Source organism: Octodon degus, unplaced genomic scaffold (genome assembly GCF_000260255.1).
Source record: "Octodon degus isolate 3935 unplaced genomic scaffold, OctDeg1.0 scaffold00031, whole genome shotgun sequence".
Taxonomy (NCBI): domain Eukaryota; kingdom Metazoa; phylum Chordata; class Mammalia; order Rodentia; family Octodontidae; genus Octodon; species Octodon degus.
In genome coordinates, this window is record NW_004524607.1 from 5683654 (window position 1) to 5703982 (window position 20329).

General features: G+C 39.8%; 1 protein-coding gene across 1 annotated transcript in view; it reads right to left on the minus strand.

Annotated features, from left to right (window-relative positions):
* Window positions 1–20329, minus strand: part of Rala (RAS like proto-oncogene A) — a 79852-nt gene that overhangs the window by 13245 nt on the left and 46278 nt on the right. Inside the window, exons 2-4 of the mRNA XM_004629562.2 lie at window positions 12242–12393; window positions 6790–6998; window positions 552–726 (exon numbers count right to left, since the gene is read on the minus strand). Coding sequence (XP_004629619.1) covers window positions 552–726; window positions 6790–6998; window positions 12242–12355 — 498 coding nt within the window. The 5' untranslated portion in view covers window positions 12356–12393. The remainder of the gene's footprint in view (window positions 1–551; window positions 727–6789; window positions 6999–12241; window positions 12394–20329) is intronic.

Below are 20329 nucleotides of genomic sequence, written 5' to 3' on the forward strand. Positions count from 1 at the left end.
CCTGGCAGGACTCCGCACAGACCCAGAAAGGCTCCGTACAAGGGAAGATGGGGGTGGGGAGGCGATCCTCCCTCCCACTCCAGGGGAAATAAATGTTGGCCCAAGGTAAGGAATGTAACTGTGGTAAGCGATCTTAGAGTTCTTTCCTCTGGGGAAGATTCCTTTGTCCTCTTCCTTCGGCGTTGGAATCATGTTCAGGTTTGAGATCTTAAACAGGTCCTGACTGGCACCAGGCCAGCAGGCAGGCCGATCTTACACAATTCCTTCTCAACTATGCAGCCCCACCAGGATAAGAAAAAACTCAAGACATGCCATCAGTGCTAAAAACAAAAGTACATTTTGTCACAATGTCTCATGGTTTAGTCCTTTGGGAGACAGAGAGCAAGAAGGAAGAGATTCTTAAATACGCTGTACTTAAGCTTTCAGGATGATAAAAATCAGCAAGGATTAAGTTTCTACTTGAGTCTCACAGACTACACAAAATAGAGACAGGTTAAAGCAAATGGACCTATTTTTAACAGGACATAGTAACAAGAAGCACTGTGTTTTACCTTGTCCACATTAGCTCGTGTCTTAGCAGATGTTTCCACATAGTTCACATTCCACTGATCAGCTCTGTTTTTTGCCTCTTCTACTGAAACCTGCCTTTTATCTTCTAAGTCTGACTTGTTACCAACCAGTAGAAATGGAACATTTTCATCTTCCTTTACTCTTAAAATCTGCTCCCTGGACAAGAGAAAAGGATGGAGAAATATAAACAGGCTTCCACATGTTAAAAAAACAAGATCAGCATCTATTTGTAATTGTTTGTTTCTATACAGGCTTACAACAGGCTTATCTATTACATGGTAAAAAATAAGCATTTCTTCAGTATCCCATCAGCGATTATTTGGGATACACATTCACTTCTGTAATGATGGAAAACCACACCAATGGGAGAACGTAACATGGAGATGAGGTGCAAAATGAGTCAAATGCGACTTCCCCTAAATGCTTTATTCAAAAATAAAATTTTGGAGGGGTTAGGTATGTATGTATGTATTCAAAACAGGGTCTTGCTATGTAGTTCGGGCTAACCTAGAACTCACGTGCACACTACCACGCCCAGCTTTGGAAGGGTTTTACACTTACAGAGAAGCTGTGAAGATGGCACAAAGCACAAGTATATTAAATACCCATTTTCCCTATGCTAACATCTTGCCTTACTGGGGATGGGCATGGCACAATGAATGCAGTGGTCACGGTACAGCGCTGGTCATGTCCAAACTTTATCTAGACATTCTTAGTTTTTAACTAATCATTTGTATTTTTAAAATTTTTTCATTTTATGTACTTGGTACAGTGTCTCACTATGCAGCTTGGACTCGTGATGATCCTTCTGTTTTCAGCCTCCCCAGTGCTGGGATTACGGGTGTGCACCACCATGCCCGGACTTGGTCGCTGGCTCAGGGGTGGGGCTGGCATAGCATGTGGTGGTCCCTGCATTTGCCTAAGCAGGCACTTAGTCTGCTGAGCTATCTCACAGGCCCTTAACTAATATTTTTGTTGTGTAGCTTCAATTACTACCACTGATCATACATTTATATTTGAGTCTCTGATATTGTTTTTGTTTGATCGTAACTGTGACAGATAATCACTCCCTTGCCCTTCTACCACACTTTCTTCTCTATATTCTTACTGACAGTGTCCCCATTGAGGATTCCATGTGACACTGAGTCTCCTTAGGCTGCAGGTGGCTGTGATAGCTCTTGGTCTTCCCTTGTTTTTGACGTCTTTGACAGTTCTGGGAGCTGGCTAGATCATTTGCACAGTATCTCTCTGTTGAGATCTGTGTAATGTTAATTAAAAAAAAAACAAAACCAAAAACACTGGGCAATAAAAGAAGGTCAGCAAACTATTGTTAAGAGTGGAATCTGCCATTTTTGTAAATAAAGTTTTATTGGATGAAAAAATATCTGTGTAATGTTACATTTAGTTTTGGGGTTTTTGGGAAGACAATACTGGTAAGTCACATCAAAGGTCCCATAAAATGTTTTTAAGGCCCCATGCAAGGCAGAAATGATTGGAAACAGCTCCTGAGCACACACAGCTTTTGCATTTAGAGCTAAGTTACATACAGTAAAGTGGCACCAATTTAAAGCACTCTGGCTCTTGCTTTCATGTGGCTGAGCGACGTTCTTTCCCTGTTTCCTTATCCGTAAAGTGGGACCAGAAACATCTTCCTCCTCATGTTACTATGATGAGGAGTAAACACAAAATGCTAATATTTATGTACAGCACATACTGACTACTCATTAAATGTTAACTGTTCTCATGATTATCTAGAGGAAGAATTCAGTTAACTTTTAAATCAACAAACAAAAGGAAATATGTAAGATTTAGATTTACTATCTTGCCATGTCAGCCATGTCTTGGAAATTATTAAGAGAGGTTGGAACTATAGGAATATTAGTATTTTTAAGAGAAAAATGTCAAAATTAATGGACTATTTAAATGGCAGTTCAGCAAAAATAAATTTCATTTTTCTAGGTCCTTATGGTGACGCTTGAGGGACTGGGTCAAAGTCTTCATCACAACTCACCTTCAAACTGGCCTTTTGGGATCCCAAGGCAGCACTTCCTCAGTACACCCAGGACCACGCCTATTACCAAGAACATCTGACTTGGTACTCGCCATGGGCCAAGCACTGACAGAAGTGCATTACACACATTGTCTCGCTCACTGCTCAAGCCACACCTATGACACTAGCAGTACTGTCATTACTCTAGAGGTAAGGAATTGGGGGCACACAGCAATCATGCAACTCGCTCAGTCACAAGTACAACTAAAATGTGGCCTGAGAAACCTAATGCTAGAGCACACATGCAACTTTTATGCTAGACACCTCGCAGCTCCTCAGATGAGGACTCAGGGCACAAATCCTGAAAGAGTCTGACTTTCCCAACACTCTTCATGAGTGACCCCCACCTGCGATATATAATGGGCACAAGGGATCTGGGGAGGCTCCCCATGTCATATGCCACTTCCCCACAGGGGAAGGTTACATGCTGGTTCACAGTGATGTCGTTATTATAGTGATTAGAAAGTGCTGATCACATGTAGACAACTTTACTTTTAGAAAAAATGTTTTATATTTCTGTTGGGTTAGAATACTAAAAAAAAACCCAAACAAACCCAGTGCTATTATAATGTCGTAAGGTATTAAAAGTGTAAGTTTAAAATACTTATTTAAAAAAAAAAAAGTAGGCTGGCCAGATAGCTCAGCAGATTACAGTGCCTGCTCAGGCAGACGCAGGGACTGGGGTTCAATCCCTGGTGTGTCGTGCTGGCCCTACCCCCAGGGTGTGCTGAGACTGAGCGTGGTGGCGCACATCTGTAATCCCAGTGTTTGGGAGGCTGAAAACAGGAGAATCACTATGAGTACCATCTGTGTAGTGAGACCCTGTACTAAATACATTAAAAACAAACAAACAAACTGGAGGACAGGACTATATTTTAAATAGGAAATACAACATATTTCATAGAAGGACCATGACACATGGTGGTCATATGGCTTTATAAAAGAGTCCTCATTGGTTTTATTTTGTGGTACTGGGGAATGAATCTGGGGCCTTATTGTTACCAGGCAGGCACTTATGCCACTGAGCTATCTCCCAGGCCCCTCGTCATTGCTTTAATAAGAGCTGGTATAGGGGCCAGGGAGATGGCTCAGTGGAATAAGCGTGTCCCTGGCAAGCACAAGGGCCTGAGTTCAATCCCTGGTTCCGCAAAAAAAAAAAAAAAAAGAGCTGGTATAGCATTACCACTACACTCAGGTGTGTAGTAGCAGGCCTTCCAGATTTCAGTCTCTGCTGGCCCTGATTGCACGGCCTGGGAGAAGTTACTTAGCCTTTCTGTTTCAGTTTCATAATTTAAATTTTGGATAATAATGTTTAAAAATCAAATTTTAAGACTGTACTAACTGTAAGCTTTATTTCATGTACTACCTAGAAACTGTCTATAATAACAGCTCTAAGATGCTGAGACACAGCCCTGACTTTGAAAACGTTAATATGTAAAAACTGTATTATCTTAGAATTCATGATAGTATCCATGTGATCGGGCTTATTTATGTGAATGCTTAGGACAGCATCTGCCTCACGGTAGATGCTGTGTGAGAATCTGGTGGCGCAATCATAATCTTCTTCCATGACTGGAAACCTGAACTAAGATTTGAAAACTGACTTACCACTCAGCCTCACTAACCAGCAGGAGGATGGTGTGACTCAGGTGCACGGGACCCAGCACTTGTGGTTCTAAGCATGTACGCTCACTCACTCATTCACTAATAAATACTGCCTGAGCTACTCTTAGGAGCTCCAGCAAGACCAAACCTGAAATCAGTGTAACCAACACTGTCAGAAACATGACTGCAGAAAACCCAGGGCTACCGGTCAGAGCTCAGAAGACAAAATTTTTTCTGGGATGTCAAACAATGGTACTACTATATTTACAACTTTCATATACATTTTGCTGAATGTTATGATTCCCTTAAAATAGTTTTAGAAGTTATCATAGAATTTTAGAATACAAAGTCCCTTTACAATCTCATCCACCTTTACTTTTGACATAAAGAAAGTGAGCAACAAAACGTAAGTTTTCAAATCAACCAAGTGTCTTTATTAACCATGTACTACACTGTCAGATGACTGCATCTGCTCCACAGGTGGGTGCCAGGGTACCGATGGGTAAGAAACGACCTGCTCTTAGTCTTTCCTTTACCAGGAAAAGCAGACACAAGCCAAGCTCAGAGTAAGGATGTGGTGTGATAATGCAGCAGCTGCAGCAAGCACTGCACTGCCAGAGGGATCTGCCTTGGTGACCGAGAAGACCAGGAAAGTGAATGGGAGGAGCTGGCATTAGTGCCACAGAGCTGCAGCCACAGGGAGTGACTACAAGTCATTCAGACCTTCTCGGAAGTGCCTTTCCCTCTGCGGATGAGTCACCAGGCCCATTTTTATTTATGGGAAGGGCAACACACTGGAGGTATACTAGAAGACTAATGAATCATCCTTATTTTCTGTAACAGTAATAGCCCAAGATTCTCTCTAAGCATAAAAATATCTTATTCTCTTGAGATACCACTTCGGCTTTAGTAACTATGGTGACAAAATTTATTCCATTACTTAGAACAGGACTTGCTACATAACAAACTCATACTTGCTGAATGAATGAATAAGCACTGACACTTACATAACTGAACAGGTATCTTGGGCTTACAAGGCACCAGCATCTGCCACCCTGTGCACTTTATCATTTAGGAAATTCCTTCCTTTTATAAAATGACAAACAAATCTGTATTTTCAAGTTTCTTAATGACCCTTTTGTCAAAGAATATTCTTAGAATCCTGTTCTTGAGTCTTCCAAGTACACAGTAAGAAGGAATGCCCTGTGTTAAGTCCCAGTTCAGGTTTTTGCTCAGCCACCTGAAATTCCTTCTTAGCCCTGCCTTTATTCTCTTCTTCTCTGACTTTGAGCGCAGTACGCTCAACTACTGGTGAAGGCTACCAAGTTCTTTTCTCCGTGCCTGTGGCCAGTGGCTCCTTTTTTGCCCCATCCTTGCTCTTTTCTTATGTGCCTTATATATTCAAATGGGGTGCATAAATCTGGAAATTAGAGGATATATGATTATGTACTTCTTTTGAATTCCCATAAGCAAAGCAGACCTGTAACTCAGAAATAAAATACATCATGGAAGGGCACATCTGCTGACGCATACAGTATATGCAAGACATTATGATTGGTGTCTAGATGTCCTCCTAAAGCTTCATTCACTCATAGGGTTTTTTGGAGGTGGTAGAATCTAGAATATGTAATTAATCTGCAGTGCAATGCTGGGATTAAGGAATGGTGATTGCTGGATCAGTCTACTAATTGAATTGGCACCACCCTAACCCCAGTAGAGTGGACACAGTATAAGGAACAGAAAGAGGCTTGTCTCCCTCTCCTGCTGCTTTTGTTGTTTTCCACCACCGTGAATTGTTTCACCTCTGAGACACCCCTCTGCCAAGTCACCTTGTCTTGGATCTAGCCAATTATGGACTAAAATATCCATAAACTGTGAGCTAAGTAAATCCTTGCTTTAACTTTGGGTGTTGAGTATTTTGTCTCAACAAAGAGAGAAAAGTGGGGCCAGAGAGATGGCTCAGTGGAGTAAGTGCTTCCCTGGCAAGCGCCAAGGGCCTGAGTACAATCCCCGGTTCTGCAAAAACAAACAAACAAACAAACAAAAAAAACACAAAGAGAGAAAAGTAAATAACACACAAGACTACTCTAGATTTTGTACCACATTTCTCTTATGTTTATAAAAGGAACCCTTCATCCACTCACCAACTCCCCTTCCTCAATCCAAACTAATGCCGGGTTTTGAGTAAGCAAATAATAAGTAAAATGTATTGTAGAATACAACCTGGTGTGTCAGTATACAGTGACCATAAATTCAGTACTTATTTCTTTTTTTAAAATGCAGGGCACCTGCACTGTGAAAAAGGGCAGCAACGTACCTATGGAGCACTGCACAGGGACTGAGAAATCAATGTCAAAGTCTGGGAGAGCTCTACAATAATGGTGCAAATATTAATTACCATGACAGTAGAAGTACTCTAACGGAAGTATTTCAGTAATGCATAGAGGGCCTGTGGTTATCTGAGCTGCCACAAACAAAGCTGTAAAACAGCCTACACTAGGAAGGCTATAAAAATGAGCAAAGTATCTGGAGTACAAACACAGTTAAAGACAGAGTCAACATACCTGAAGTCGGCGGTGGCTGCAAAGGATTCCATTTCTGTAATAGAGAAGACACAGAGGAATCCCTCCCCGCTCCGGAAGTAGTTGTCTCTGATTGCAGCATAATCCTCCTGGCCAGCTGTATCCAAGATATCGATCTGCACCTCTTCCCCGTCCAGCACAACCTTCTTCCTGTAGCTGTCTGCTTTGGTAGGCTCATAGTCCTCCACAAACTAGGAAATATGAAAGACACTCATTTTTCATTATCTTTTTTGCTTGTCAAAACTTATTTTAAAATCATTAACAGGGTCACATAAGAGCCAAAGTAAATACAGTAGTCTGTGTGTGCTTTACTCAGTTTCCCCAATGAAGATGAACTTGTCACTTTCATATTATTAGTCAGCTTCCTTATTTGCAAAAAGAAGAGGCTCAACCATTGCTTGTAGGCTGCTTTCAGCTTGAAAAGTATGTGTTTTTTCCTTTGCTAAAACACTACGTATGCAAAAAATATACACACATTTTATCAAATTTATGAGAACTGCTGTCTACGTGAATCTAAATATGCAGTTTTGTGTCAGAACTGTGAAAATAACTTAAGGATCAACATTCAGGTAACAATGAAAGGACCACTAATCCTTTTCATTCTCTAAAGTACCACTTTTGCAGGAACTAAACCAATAAGTTGATTTACACTGCTCAGTAGAAGGCCAAATCTTGACTTTAAGATTTCTTCCCAAACTTGAGAATTTCAAAATAACATAATTAAGAAACAACACGCCCACTCCTTTCACCAGTTCCACAAATCTGCTACATCTTCCTGAGCCTTCTGACATCACTGTATGTATACATGAACACACACACACACACACACACACACACACACACACATATAATCACACACACTTAAGACATACCTCCATTATCTGATATTTTCTTCCCCCCGCCATAATTTTATTAAGAAACAAATAGCAATGAGACAGTTTCAAACCAAATTGGTAGGACACTTTCAATAATTAACACATTGCATACATTCTTCCTAGTGGTTAATTGCTGTACAAAATGTGGACATGATATCCTATTTACAAACACTATTAGAAAAAACCTCTCTATTCATTAAGAGAACGTAACTATATATCTATCCTAACCATTTTGAATACACAGATACAAAATGGACATTCATCTGTATCCCCTTTTTCTTTTTAGTTCCGTTATTTGAATATTATAGGTGTGTTAACTCAGCAAAAATATTCTAAGAGTCCAGTAGTCCATAATAGTATTGGGTCTTCCGCTTCATTGGCAATGTCAAAAATTGTTGACCTGAGTCCCCTACAGCTCAACATAACAGCATGGCTTTACTTCTTATACTTCTTTTTTATACTTTTCTGCTGGATGGTTAAGACCAAAATAAAGCAAGACCTATGCAACAAGAGTTGTAGCTTTTGGGTCTGATAAGGTCAGTGAAATCCCCTCAGTCTTTATCCTGAGATCCTGTACCTCAGATTGTAGATCCTTTGTGTCAGCCATGTGGATGAGTCATGGCCATTGCTTGGCCAATGTGCTCTCTGTGAAAGTGTGAGAGAATGTTTTCTCTCCATGTGACTCTCCTTAGGCACATTCTACTACATCATCAATCACTTTCCTCTTTGGCCCCATATTATCCTTGATCAGAAAACTGGGGACACTACTGAGTTATGTGACGTTACAGTACAAGTTCTCGTATGTCCTGAGTCTTAATTGACGTTGGAAGGCTAGGGCCAAAATGTTGGCTTTCTTTGCGGCCCTCCTTTTTCTCTAATTTTGGTCTGCAAACTTAGGTTGTTAACCCTCCAGAAGACAAGCTTATTATTATTACCATACAACCTAGGCTGTTAAGCTTAACCTCACTATCTGTCTCAGTATCAAACATCTTAGGCATAACATGGAACAGGTATTTTTCATCAAGTATTGATATGTTGAACTTTTAAGTCCCTACAGAATATGATGAAAAAACATTTAAAAACTGGCATGTCATGAAAAGCAGCCCATATTCAGAAGACAAGAATGACAGGCACTCCAAGCATGAACCTACTATTACAAATTGCCATCTTCAATGCAGTTGCTTAGTTTATAGGTGTTAGTATATACAGTTAGTCAGGGTGAGAATCTTTCCGATTAACTGCTAGATTCAAAAATCTTCTGGAGATTTTCAGGATCATTGCCTTGCCCATCTTCTACATATAACTGTATGGCTTGTCACTGTCATGTTGCCTAGCTCTTCTCCTTTCCCTCTCTTAGTTAGTCCTCGAGTTCTTGCTTTCCTTTTACTTGTATTATACCTTTCTATTTGTATTTCTTCTTTTGAGTTCTTTTATTTATTTATTTTTCCGGAACCGGGGATTGAACTGAGTCCCTTGCACTTGCCAGGGAAGCGCTCATTCCACTGAGCTATCTCCCTGGCCCCCTTCTTTTGAGTTCTTATGTGTGTCTGGTTTCACTTATGAGTATATCTTCAAGTGGCATGCACTTCAATATAAAAGCTTCGAGTTTATCGTTCTTTATAGCTGAGTAATACTCCCTGATATTTTCTTGTTTGCTTAATTTATATAACCTGCTAGAAGAACTTCAGTATTTAGAGCAGGGACTTTCAGTGTGCTACTCATTACTGCGTCTCCAAGGTCTAGCATGGTGTCCACTACACAACAGATCCTTATAAATAATTATTTTAAAATTGGACAGATAATTTTTGTAACTTTAGAAATTACTTAATGGTATGCCATATTTATATGCTAACATTATGCTTAACCATTCATCCAAAGTTAGACATGTGAAGATTTTTACCTTGAGATTCCTTATTGTTAAGAAGGGGGCTGCCACAAGGATTAATTTGTGAGAAGACTAGCTACCAAATGAACAATGTGGAAAAGAGGAGTAATTTCATTTAAAGCACCACTTCATGCTCCCCCTCTCCCAGACTATTACAGTCTGTGACAGGAAGACAAACGGTGGATGTGAGGGCCTGGGACGTGTGGGTAGGTGTGCAGGCAACAGAGAAAGATTCAAACAATAAAACCCACAGGATTCTTTTTCTCCCCAGAAGACTGGGCTTAACATTTGTTTATTAGAGATCATTCTTCTTGGGCAAGGTGGGTCTGTGAGATTCTCTGTTAAATGAAGATACCACTACTCCCCTTGCAGAACTGTTAGGAGAATTAACGAAAAGAACACTGGATCTGTAAAACCTAGCTTCTAGAGCAAGGCAGAATTGAGGCTAAATACTTCAATTAGGTTGTTGATTCTTAATCATTAAGACTTGGGAGCAGTACTCTAGGAAAGAATATACCAATGAATATTGGCTGAGAGCTTAACTCCAGGATGACCACGCCTGACATAAATACACACATATAAACCTGTAACCTGTCTAGTAATTACAGTTTGTAGTGACATGGCCTTCACCTGTTCAATCGTGGGCATAGACACAACAAAGAACTGACCTTTTTACTAAGATATTAGGTAACATGTTATATATGTTAACCTCATCCCAATTAGGATCTATATATACCAGTTTTATTGCTTTACTGTTAAAATACTACAAATTAAAAAAGAAAGTTAAAGTTAGATTACTCAAAAAATAGGCATCTTTGTTCTTTTTAAAATAATTAATTAATTAATTAATTTGGTACAGGGTCTCACTATGCAGCTCAGACTTGTAGTGATCCTCTTGTCTCAGCCTCCCCAGCTCTGAGATTACAGGTATGGGCTACCACGCCTAGTTGGCCAGCACTACATATGGTACTGAGGATTGAGCCCGGGTCCTTTGCTTTTCAGGCAGTACTTAGACCACTGAGCTATCTCCTCAGCCCCTTGTTTTACTTTTAAAGTATAAGGTTTTTATTTTATTTATTTTATTTTTTTTCAAAGTTTTATTGATAAACAGCAATGAGACAGTTTCAAATCAAATCGGAAGTACAGTTTCAACAAATAATACACTGCATATATTCTTCTTAGTGGTTAATTGCTGTACAAGATGCGGATTAAAGTATAAGGTTTTTAAAGATCTTAAATTCTCAATTTTTTAAAAAATTAATTTTATTAGTACATTTCAGATACATACTCACATTCATCACAGATGGAATCTGTACCTGCCTGTATATGATATCTTGCTTTTTTTCCCCCAAGCCCCCTTTCAACTCCTCTTTCCCTTATTTGCATAAGTTTTGTTTCCATATTTTTTCTTCTGTTCACTTTTTTCCTTGTCTCTCTCTTCCTCTGCCCTCCACCCTCACTTATTCCCCTTTCCATTTGAATATTTTTTTATTTATCCATTCATCTATTGATGGCCATTTGGGTGGATTGCAAAATTTAGTTACTACAAATTGTGATGCTATGAACATACGTGTACATGTATCACTGTGGTGTGACCCTTTAAATTTTTTTGGGATATGTTAAGAAAGGGACTAGCTGAGGCAAATGGTACTTCTAGTCTTTTGAGGATTTCCATAGTGATTGTACGAAACTATACTCCCACCAACAGTGGAAAACAGCTTTTTCCTTACGGCCTTATATTTGTTATTGGTTGACTTCTTGATAACAGCCATTCTTTTCAGAATTACATGGAATTTCAGCATTATCTTAATTTCCAACTCTTCAATGACCAGTGATGATGAACATTTTTTTCATATATTTGTCATTTATATTTCTTCATCTGAGAAGTGTCATCTCAGATGGCCATTTTTAGACTGGGTCTTTAAATAAGAGCGCCTATGGCCTGGGTATATAGCTCAGCGCCATAAGCACCTGCCTGGCAAGCACAAGCTGCTGAGTTTGATCTCCTATACCGCCAAAAATAAATAAATAAATTAATTAATTAATTTGGGAGTCTGATTTTTCTTTTTCTTTTTTTAGTTCTTTATATATTCTAGATGTTAGTCTTTTGTCTGAAGAACAACTGGCTTTTTTCTTCCTTATAGTGTGGGTTGTCTCTTCACTCTGTCAGTAGTTTCTCTTGCTGCACAAAAACTTTGATAAGATTCCAGCTGTTCTTTGTAATATTTCCCATGTGATTGGGGTTTTGTTCTTTGCCTATAACTATGTCTTCAAGAGTTCTACCTCTTCTCTTTTCCACAGATTTAGTGTTTCTGTTTTAATATTTAGGTCTCTGATTCACTTTGATTTTAGTGTAGTGCATGGTGAAAGATACAGGTCCAGGTTTAATCTTCTGCCAGTGAAAAGCCAGTTTTTCCAGCACCATTTAGAGAACATCTTTTTTCCAGTGAAGTTGTTTGGCCCCTTTTTTACAGGGAAGATGGCTGAGTGTGTGTGGAATTGTTCAATTTGTAAAATCAAATTATGCACGTATGTTGACTCAGAACTTCAAAATGTAAAAACATATTATCAGTAGAACTCCTGAATCTATCCCAAATAGTGCCAAATCTAACAGGCTATTTTCTGGAAAAATAGCCTTTTAAAGCCCAAACTGGATCATAAAGGTAGCACTTACCTCATCATACATGAACTGCAGGGTCAGGGCTGACTTGCCCACACCACCACTGCCCACCATGATGACTTTGTGTAGGGCCAAAGAGTTCTGACCCTTGGGCTTATTTGTGGCCATCCTGTCTCAAAGATTTTTCACCAGAGGCTAAGGAGAATCTAAGAAGAATGAAAGAGTAAATAATGGTCAGTACATTCTCCTTCAGAATTCCAGCACAGGAAAGAGATGTGCCATCCTTAGGGTTCAGGATAGTTTTCACTCTGTAGTGACTGCAAACAGATGGCAAGTAAATACACTCACTCAGGGGAAGAACGCTTATAGAATAAGAATGGCTGGCAAGGAAACAGGCAGATGACTCTAGGGCATTTCTCTTATAATAGTTTCTGTAATGAGCTGTGACCAAATGGGAAAACTTCCCAGTGCAACCACACGCTGACGATAATGGGGATTTGCTGCAGTGGATATATTCACACGGATTATAAAAACAGCCTTAAGGATCACTTTATTCATATTAACTTATGCTGGCAATATTTTTATAGATTCTACTTCTAATTTCAATATAAAAAAATGACCAAAGACTGCCATGCCTCATACTAAGATCCTCATTGAAAGGCTTGCTGTATTATCAAAGAAGAAACTTCATCCCAGTGACTTCATAAGAGTTTGAAACACAATCCAACACTGTACATCACAATTAAGTATTTCAGAACATGTGTGTGTGTTGGGGTATGTAGCTATCTAACTTAAATACTTGGATTGAATTAAACATGCATTAACTTTTTCTTCTTCGTGGTCCTGCAGCTTGAACTCAAGGCCTTTGCACTGAGGTATAATTCCAGCCCTGCTTTATTTTGAGATAGACTTGTTTTTGCCGCAGCTTCCCAGTGTCTGGGATCTGAAATACAACCCAAATTCTATTTCAGCTGAATTCAAACCTGTGGTATGGACTAGGTTCTTAATGAAGCAATAGTGGTGTGGGGTACTACTGGTACCCAGTTACCTAGCACTGGTACCAGGCCTTAGGAAAAAAAAAAACCTATCAAGCCACAACAAAGAATGTGGGGGTTACTTTTTGTGGTGCATCTTCCTCCTTGGCATCTCTGACACAGCTTTCTTGAGTTGCAACTCACACAACCATGCCCCATCCTGCTTCCCTCCCTATCAGTGCCCATCTCTTCCAGCTTGACTACATCACAACTGCACAGGCCTCCTATTTCTTAGATCTCTTCTTTGCATCTTGGCTTCTGCCATGCAGTTTCCTCTGGCATATTCTTATTCTATCTGGCCAGCTCTTCTCAGTTTTGTAGTCTCAGCCTTACCAGACATCCTTAATGTAAATTAGGCTTTCCCTTATTCTGGTTTTCAGAGATCATCTGATACTTTTTGTTTATAGTCCTTTCACAGTCAACACTTGCTTAAGCATATAGTTGTTCAATATGAGAGTTCTCTGGTACAGTTTATCAGGAGTAGTTTCGGGTCTGGGGCTATGTCTGTCTGGTGTGCCTTATGCCTGACATAACTAATGTGGCTTAGTAAAATTAGCCTTCAGTTCACATGTGTTGAACAAAAAAGCAAATGCTCACAGCCAGGCTGAATCCTGGGACTAGGACATCTAACGGGTGTAAAGTAGCTCTGCGACTGGAGAGTCAGATCACAAGGGGATTTGGGATACTGTATGGATCTGTGCCGAGGGCACCCTTGCTGGGCACAGGATCAGACCTCACACAGAAACCATGCCCTCTGGTCCAACTGCTCAACACAAAACAGTTTTCAAACAAAATCAAGCCATACCCTTTGAATGTGAACACATTTGAGACTGCCTTGTATTTAGTACAATTGAGATCATACCATATATGGAATTTTTTTCACTCTGCTTTTATTGTACCATAAGGATTTTAGCAGAAGCAGTTGAAACTATGAAGGGGATGACAAAAAAATCTGTACTTTTGGGCTCAAGAAGTCAATTCAACTCAACAAACAAGGGGCAAGCCTCTCTTTTACCTGGGTATCAAGAACACGATCATTAGATTCTGAGTGCTTATCATTGCTTAAAAGTACTGACAATTACAGTATACATGAGATAACTAAAAGTATGGATGATACTAAATCCAAACCAGTTTATGGCATGTGCTGCTGCTGGTGTTCAATAAATTAGGAAATCACTTCTTTTTCACTATTATATTTCTAATTTGATGGCAGCTATAATCATTTCACAGCCATGTAATTACTATTTTATTTAAACAATACTAAGCACCATATGATCTCAGGGTGTTACTGCATCAATTAATAGTTTAAGAGGTGTATATGTATATGCATAAATGTGTGTTTTAAAGGGAACATTTAACAGTTACACTAAGTTGGTTAAAACACTTTCCTTTCCAGAACAGTTTAATATATTGTCTACCGCTCAGAAATAGAAAAAGGTACAGATTTACAAGGGCATTTTTCTAGTCAGGGGCATTCTTCATAAGTGTTAGTGACACACTGCAGACTTATAGGAGGCTACCCAGGAAGAGAAGCTCCCAAACATCTGCCTCATCTACCATTAAATAAAGTTGGCACTTCCCAACTTCGCCTCTTACATCCGCATGCTTATCAGCTTTCTGTCACAGTAACAAAATACTTGAGAGAGTGCACTTAAAAGGAGAAAAGGTAACTCAGGCTTATGGTTCCGGAGGTCTTAGTCCATGGTCTCTTCAGGACTTGTTAGGATATCCCAGGACAGTGGGAACAGAGTGCTCGAGCAAAGCTGTTTGCCTCAGGGTGGTTGGGAAGTGGTGAGACAGCAAGATAGGGTTGGAGTCCTCATTTCTCTCCAAGGACACACACCTAATGACCTAACTTCTTTTCATAAGGTGCCACCTACTAAAGGTTCTACCACTTCCCAGCAGCACCACAGGCTGATGAGCAAGCTGTTGGAGATCACTTAAGACCTGAACCATAACACCTGCTCAAAATATTGTTTCGAGTGGTGAACACCCAATGGTTATGCCTAGCAAAATGTAAGACATATGCAGAAATAAAATCCAAATGCTACAAGTGTGGTAAAAACCTAAGAGAAAAGAGGAATTATTACAGTTCATATCTAGATATCTCCCTGAAGCCTCATGTGCTCATAGGTAGCTCTTTGGGGAGGTGGCTGGATTATGAGGGCATTATGCACATCAGCAGATTAGTCCACAGAAGAATTTATAGCCCAGTGTATTGTTGGATTCCTGGATGGAGAAGACAGGATGTGAGAGGACATGGCCCAGAAGGATGGGAAGCTCACTGCCTCTACCTTATTCCCCATGGAGGATGGCAGTTTCTGCTGCCATGCCAGAACTCTTTCTTTTCTGTAATGGTGCCCTGATCTGGAGCCAGCCAACTATGTACTGAAATCTCTATAAACTTTAAGCCAAAATAAATGTTTCCTCCTCAGAGTTGTGGGTGTTGTACGTTGTGTCTCAGTGATGAGAAAACACAATATAGGAATAAAGACTCGGAGGATGGTCAAGGATGACTCCTCCGCAGTATGGCATCTTAGAACTGGGACCTAAGTGGTATGAAGCTACTGCTGTAGCTCTGAAGGGAGAGGGAACATGGGGACTAACAAGCACAAGGACCCTAAGATAAGAAAGAGCTGGCACTTTCTAGGGATGAGAGGTGCAGCGTAGAGGAAGGCTGGTAGGTGATAGGTGAGGAGGCGCTGAAAGGGAGGTGGAAGCTAAATCACAAAAAACCTTCAAAGCCACTGGAAGGTATTTGGATTTTAATACAACTGCAATGGGAAGATTCTTGCAGTGTTTTAAACAGGAAAGTGACATAATTTTATGTATGTTTTCAAAAAGATCGCACTGGCTGGTGTATGGGAAGAGACACCAGAGGTATAAGAGCTAAAAGTGCAGGAAGCCATGCCAGGCATCTACACTTGATAGGACAGAGGCCTGGGTTATTATGTTAGTAGGAGAAATCATACTAGTTCCACCACTGCAAGTAGCAATGGTATAAGTACTATATCTACCAGGAATAAGAAAAATAAACACCACCACCTAGGCACTAAGCACTAGACCTTGTTCTGAGCATTCAGTGTCCGTGAACTCATCTGAGTACTGTATTTCATACAGTAACAATCCTATGAAGTGCTGACTATTTTAACTTCACTGAATAGATGAGGAATCTGGGACACAAAGGCTGACATGCTCAAGGCTGAGCCAGTATTTAAAGTGAGCCAGCCTTACTGCTACGCCACCTATGCTGGAGGAACAACTGACTAGACTTGTTAACTAGCTAAGGGAAAACAAGAGTAACCTGTAAAATTTAGGCCCAACTAGCTAAATGTGTGACAATAGCAACTCAGAAGGAGAAAATACCAGAAAAGGAAGGAACAGGTCTGGGGAAAACAATCTCAAAGCTCTGCTTGTGTATGAGACATCTAACTAGAGTTGGTGACTGGGAATTTCAAAGTTCTAGTCTGGGTTCAGGGGTGAGGGTTGAGATGGAAGCAAAAATGTAAATGTCAGTTTGCAGATGGCAGTTAAAGTCGCAAAACAGAACAAGGGCTAAGATGGCATTGGATGGGAGAGGGCACCAAGGGATAGTTCTGAGGTGACACAACAGGTAGGTTTAGCAGGAGGAAGAGCAGCAACTGCATAGTCCACTGAAGCCAGCAGCTCAAACTTGCTGAGGCTGAATTTAGATACAATGGGGTGAGAGATGCAGAGAGAACTCATTACTAGATCTGGCAAGGTAGAGAATGCTTGGGACCTTGGGCACAGCCATCTCACCTTTGGGTAAGAATGAGGTGGGCTGGGAAGGTACAGAACAGTTTTACTCTGAGGATTAACTGGAGAAATGTGGCCATGGCCTGAAGGTGTTTCAAGAACAAGGTTTGTGATCTGACTGCTTTTAAATACTATTCATCTTTGTTTGCTAATTCTCCACAAAGGGTCATCACTTAATTACGCAAAAGAGAAGGTGATTCCATAAGCTAAATCCTAAAGTGGACCAGAGAAACTGACAGAAGCGGGACACTTGTATAACAGAAAGTGAAGCAAAGAAGAACAAGGTATAAGTGCAGGCCACGGAGGAATATGGCGATTTCTTTACCTACAACTTCATTTCTTCAATGAAATATGAGCACATCGGTAATTCAGTGAGGGAGTGAGAATTCAGAAGTAAGCCTGTCTAAATCAATGGGAGAGAATATACAGAAACAGATTTAAAAATACACTGAACAGTACTGAGTAATAAGGTAGTATTTCAAACGGGAAGAGGAAAAATAGAGAATAATTCAGTAAGTAGGGTTAGGTCAGTTACTTGGAAACAATAAGGTTGGATCACACCAACAGAAAGCCTAAGTACAACAAAGATTTAAATGAGAAAATGAAATCATAAAGACACAAAGAAAAAAGTGAAGAATTGTTTCACACTCTTTATGTAGAGAAGGCCTAAAGTATTATATAAACCCTAGTTATAAAGTAAGTTTGATAGGGTCAGGGAGATAGCTCAGTAGAATAGCGCCAAGTCTGTTCAATCCCCGGTACCACAAAAAAAAAGTACAACATAAAGTAAGTTTGATAAAAATTTTACTAAGATTTTTACATGATAAAATTGTCTGTAAACAAAGTAAAAGGTAAAACTGGGAAAATGTAAATCACTTCATAGATAAAAGACAACTTCTTTATGTAAGAGGGAATACAATAAGATCATCTGTAGGAAATTAATGGTCACAGAAAAGTATCTGTGAACTGGATTAAATATGTTCAACTTCAATGGTAAGAGAAATACAAGTAAAACTGTATTGGGACACCACTCTTATCCAGCAGATGGTAACGTTTGCAAATGTTAGCAAATCATGGCTCTGTTGGGCCGTTTGCATATGGCCAATGATTAAAAATGATTTTTATGTTTTTAAAGGGTTGCAAACAAAACAAACTCAAGAACATGCAACAGAGAATGTACGTGGCCTGCAATCTAAACTGAAAAAGCTTGTTTACCTTTGGTGTAGAGAAATGGGAACAGTCAGTCACTGCTGGAAAAGAAAAATCTGATACATGGAATAACATGCAACTAAAAATAATGAGTGAGCTTGTTATAAGGCACTGAGAGAGGAACTCAAGTACTGTTAAATGAAAAACAGTTAAACTAGATATAGAACAATCCATTCTATATGCTATGAACTGCTAAAAATAAAAACCCAAAAAGGATTATTCAGGATTTCCTTATATATTTGGAAGGATGGAAAACACTATAAGAGGACTGCCTATAAGAATGGAAACTATTCCATATTACTAATATACATTACTAATGTAAAAAGAATGGAAACCTTAGTACTAGCAGACAGAGGTAGGGGAGCAACAGTTCATTCATTATATTTTGTGTATTTTGATTTTCGTACCAAGTAAACACACAGCTTGTTTTAAAAATAAAATTAAAAATAGTCATAAGACACTTGGCATAAGTACAGTTAACACTCTTCTTGGTACCTTATTCAACTAAGAATTAGAGGGCTAAATCTGTTAAAATATATTTATTAAAATCACCCATATTCTGAAAAGGAGATGTATTACAATCAACTAAAACCTTAAAGCACATGCTTTTGATTCAACAGAACATATTTATGAAATAAAACAAATGTCTAGGTATATATTTATATTTATTCATGTGTGCATGTGTCTATATTTTTTCTTCTTCAAAGAGACAAGGGTCTGCAGGATTCAAATTGGTTGTTTCCTCACACATTTTCCAGCTCCCACTGTTCAACCTTTTAAATGGCCATCTTCAAATGATAACATACCTATTTAGGATATGAGTGACATTCAAGTTTGTAGGCCCACTGTTTTCCTCTGCTTCATCCAGAAACTAGATACCTCCATCATGCTCACAAGGCTCACTTTATTTATAAGCTTCATGATTTATTTCCTTTCTTTTCTTTTCCCTCCTTCTTCCCTTCCCATCTCCCTCTACAAATACACAGAGTGCCTCCCTTCTTCTGTGTGGCACTGGTCTAGGTGCTGAGGATAAGGATCTGAATCTCATAGTCTCCACCCTCAGGTGTGCCAACAAACAGAACACTGGGCACCATTGGTTTCCTGTTGCCACTGTAACAAATTAGCTCAAATACATTAAAACAGCACAAATGCATTCACTTGCAGTTCTGGATGCAAGTTCAAAATGAGTCAGTGAAGGACCTAAAATCAAAGCGTTGGGCTGGGGGGATGGCTCAGTGGCACAGTCCTGGCCAGCAAGTGCAAGGTCCTGAGTTCAATACTCAGTGGCCACCCCTCAACACCCCCCCACAAAAAAAAAGAAAAAAGAAAATCAAATCAGCAGGGGCTATTCCTTCCTGGGGCTCCATGGCAGAATATGTTACTTGTGTCATTTACTTCTAGAAACTTCAGTATTCCTTCCTTGCTCTCAGCTCTATTACTACCCTCTGTGCTTCTGTGGCCATAATGCCTTCTCTAGTGTCCATCTCTCCTTGTGATACATTCAGGACTCATCTGAGCCCAGAATAATCTCCCCATCTCAAAAATTCTCTACCACATCTGCAAAATCCCTTTTTGCCACATGATGCAGTATCCACAGTTTTTAAGTTTAGGACATAGACTTTTTATGGGGCCCATTCTCTGTCCCTCCCCACTTCCTTTTTACAGCAGAACTGGGGATTGAACCCAGGGCCTTTGCATTGAGCTGTATCTTTAAACCTTTTGTTATTATTTAGAGAAAGGTCTTCTAAGGCACTAAGCTGTCCAGGTTAGGATCAAATTTACAATCCTCCTGCCTCAGCCTCCCAGAGTACTGGTATTGCAGACATACATCATTATGCCTAGTTTATAGAGTTTATTCTCTAACATACAGAGGAAGTATGTCAGAGCTTTGGGCCACAATTCTTCAATCTAAATTTCTAGACCTCTATTTGAAATTTTAAGAAAAAAAAAAATTTTTTTTTAAATTTTATTTGTGTGTGTATGTGTGTGTGTGTGGCCAGCTCAGCCCACCAGGGGGCGGGGCTGGCTGGCATGTGGTGCTGGGGGATTGAACCGTGGTCCTGTGCTGTGCTAAGCTTGTTCTAAGTAGGTGCTTTAGACCACTGAGCCATCTCACCAGCCC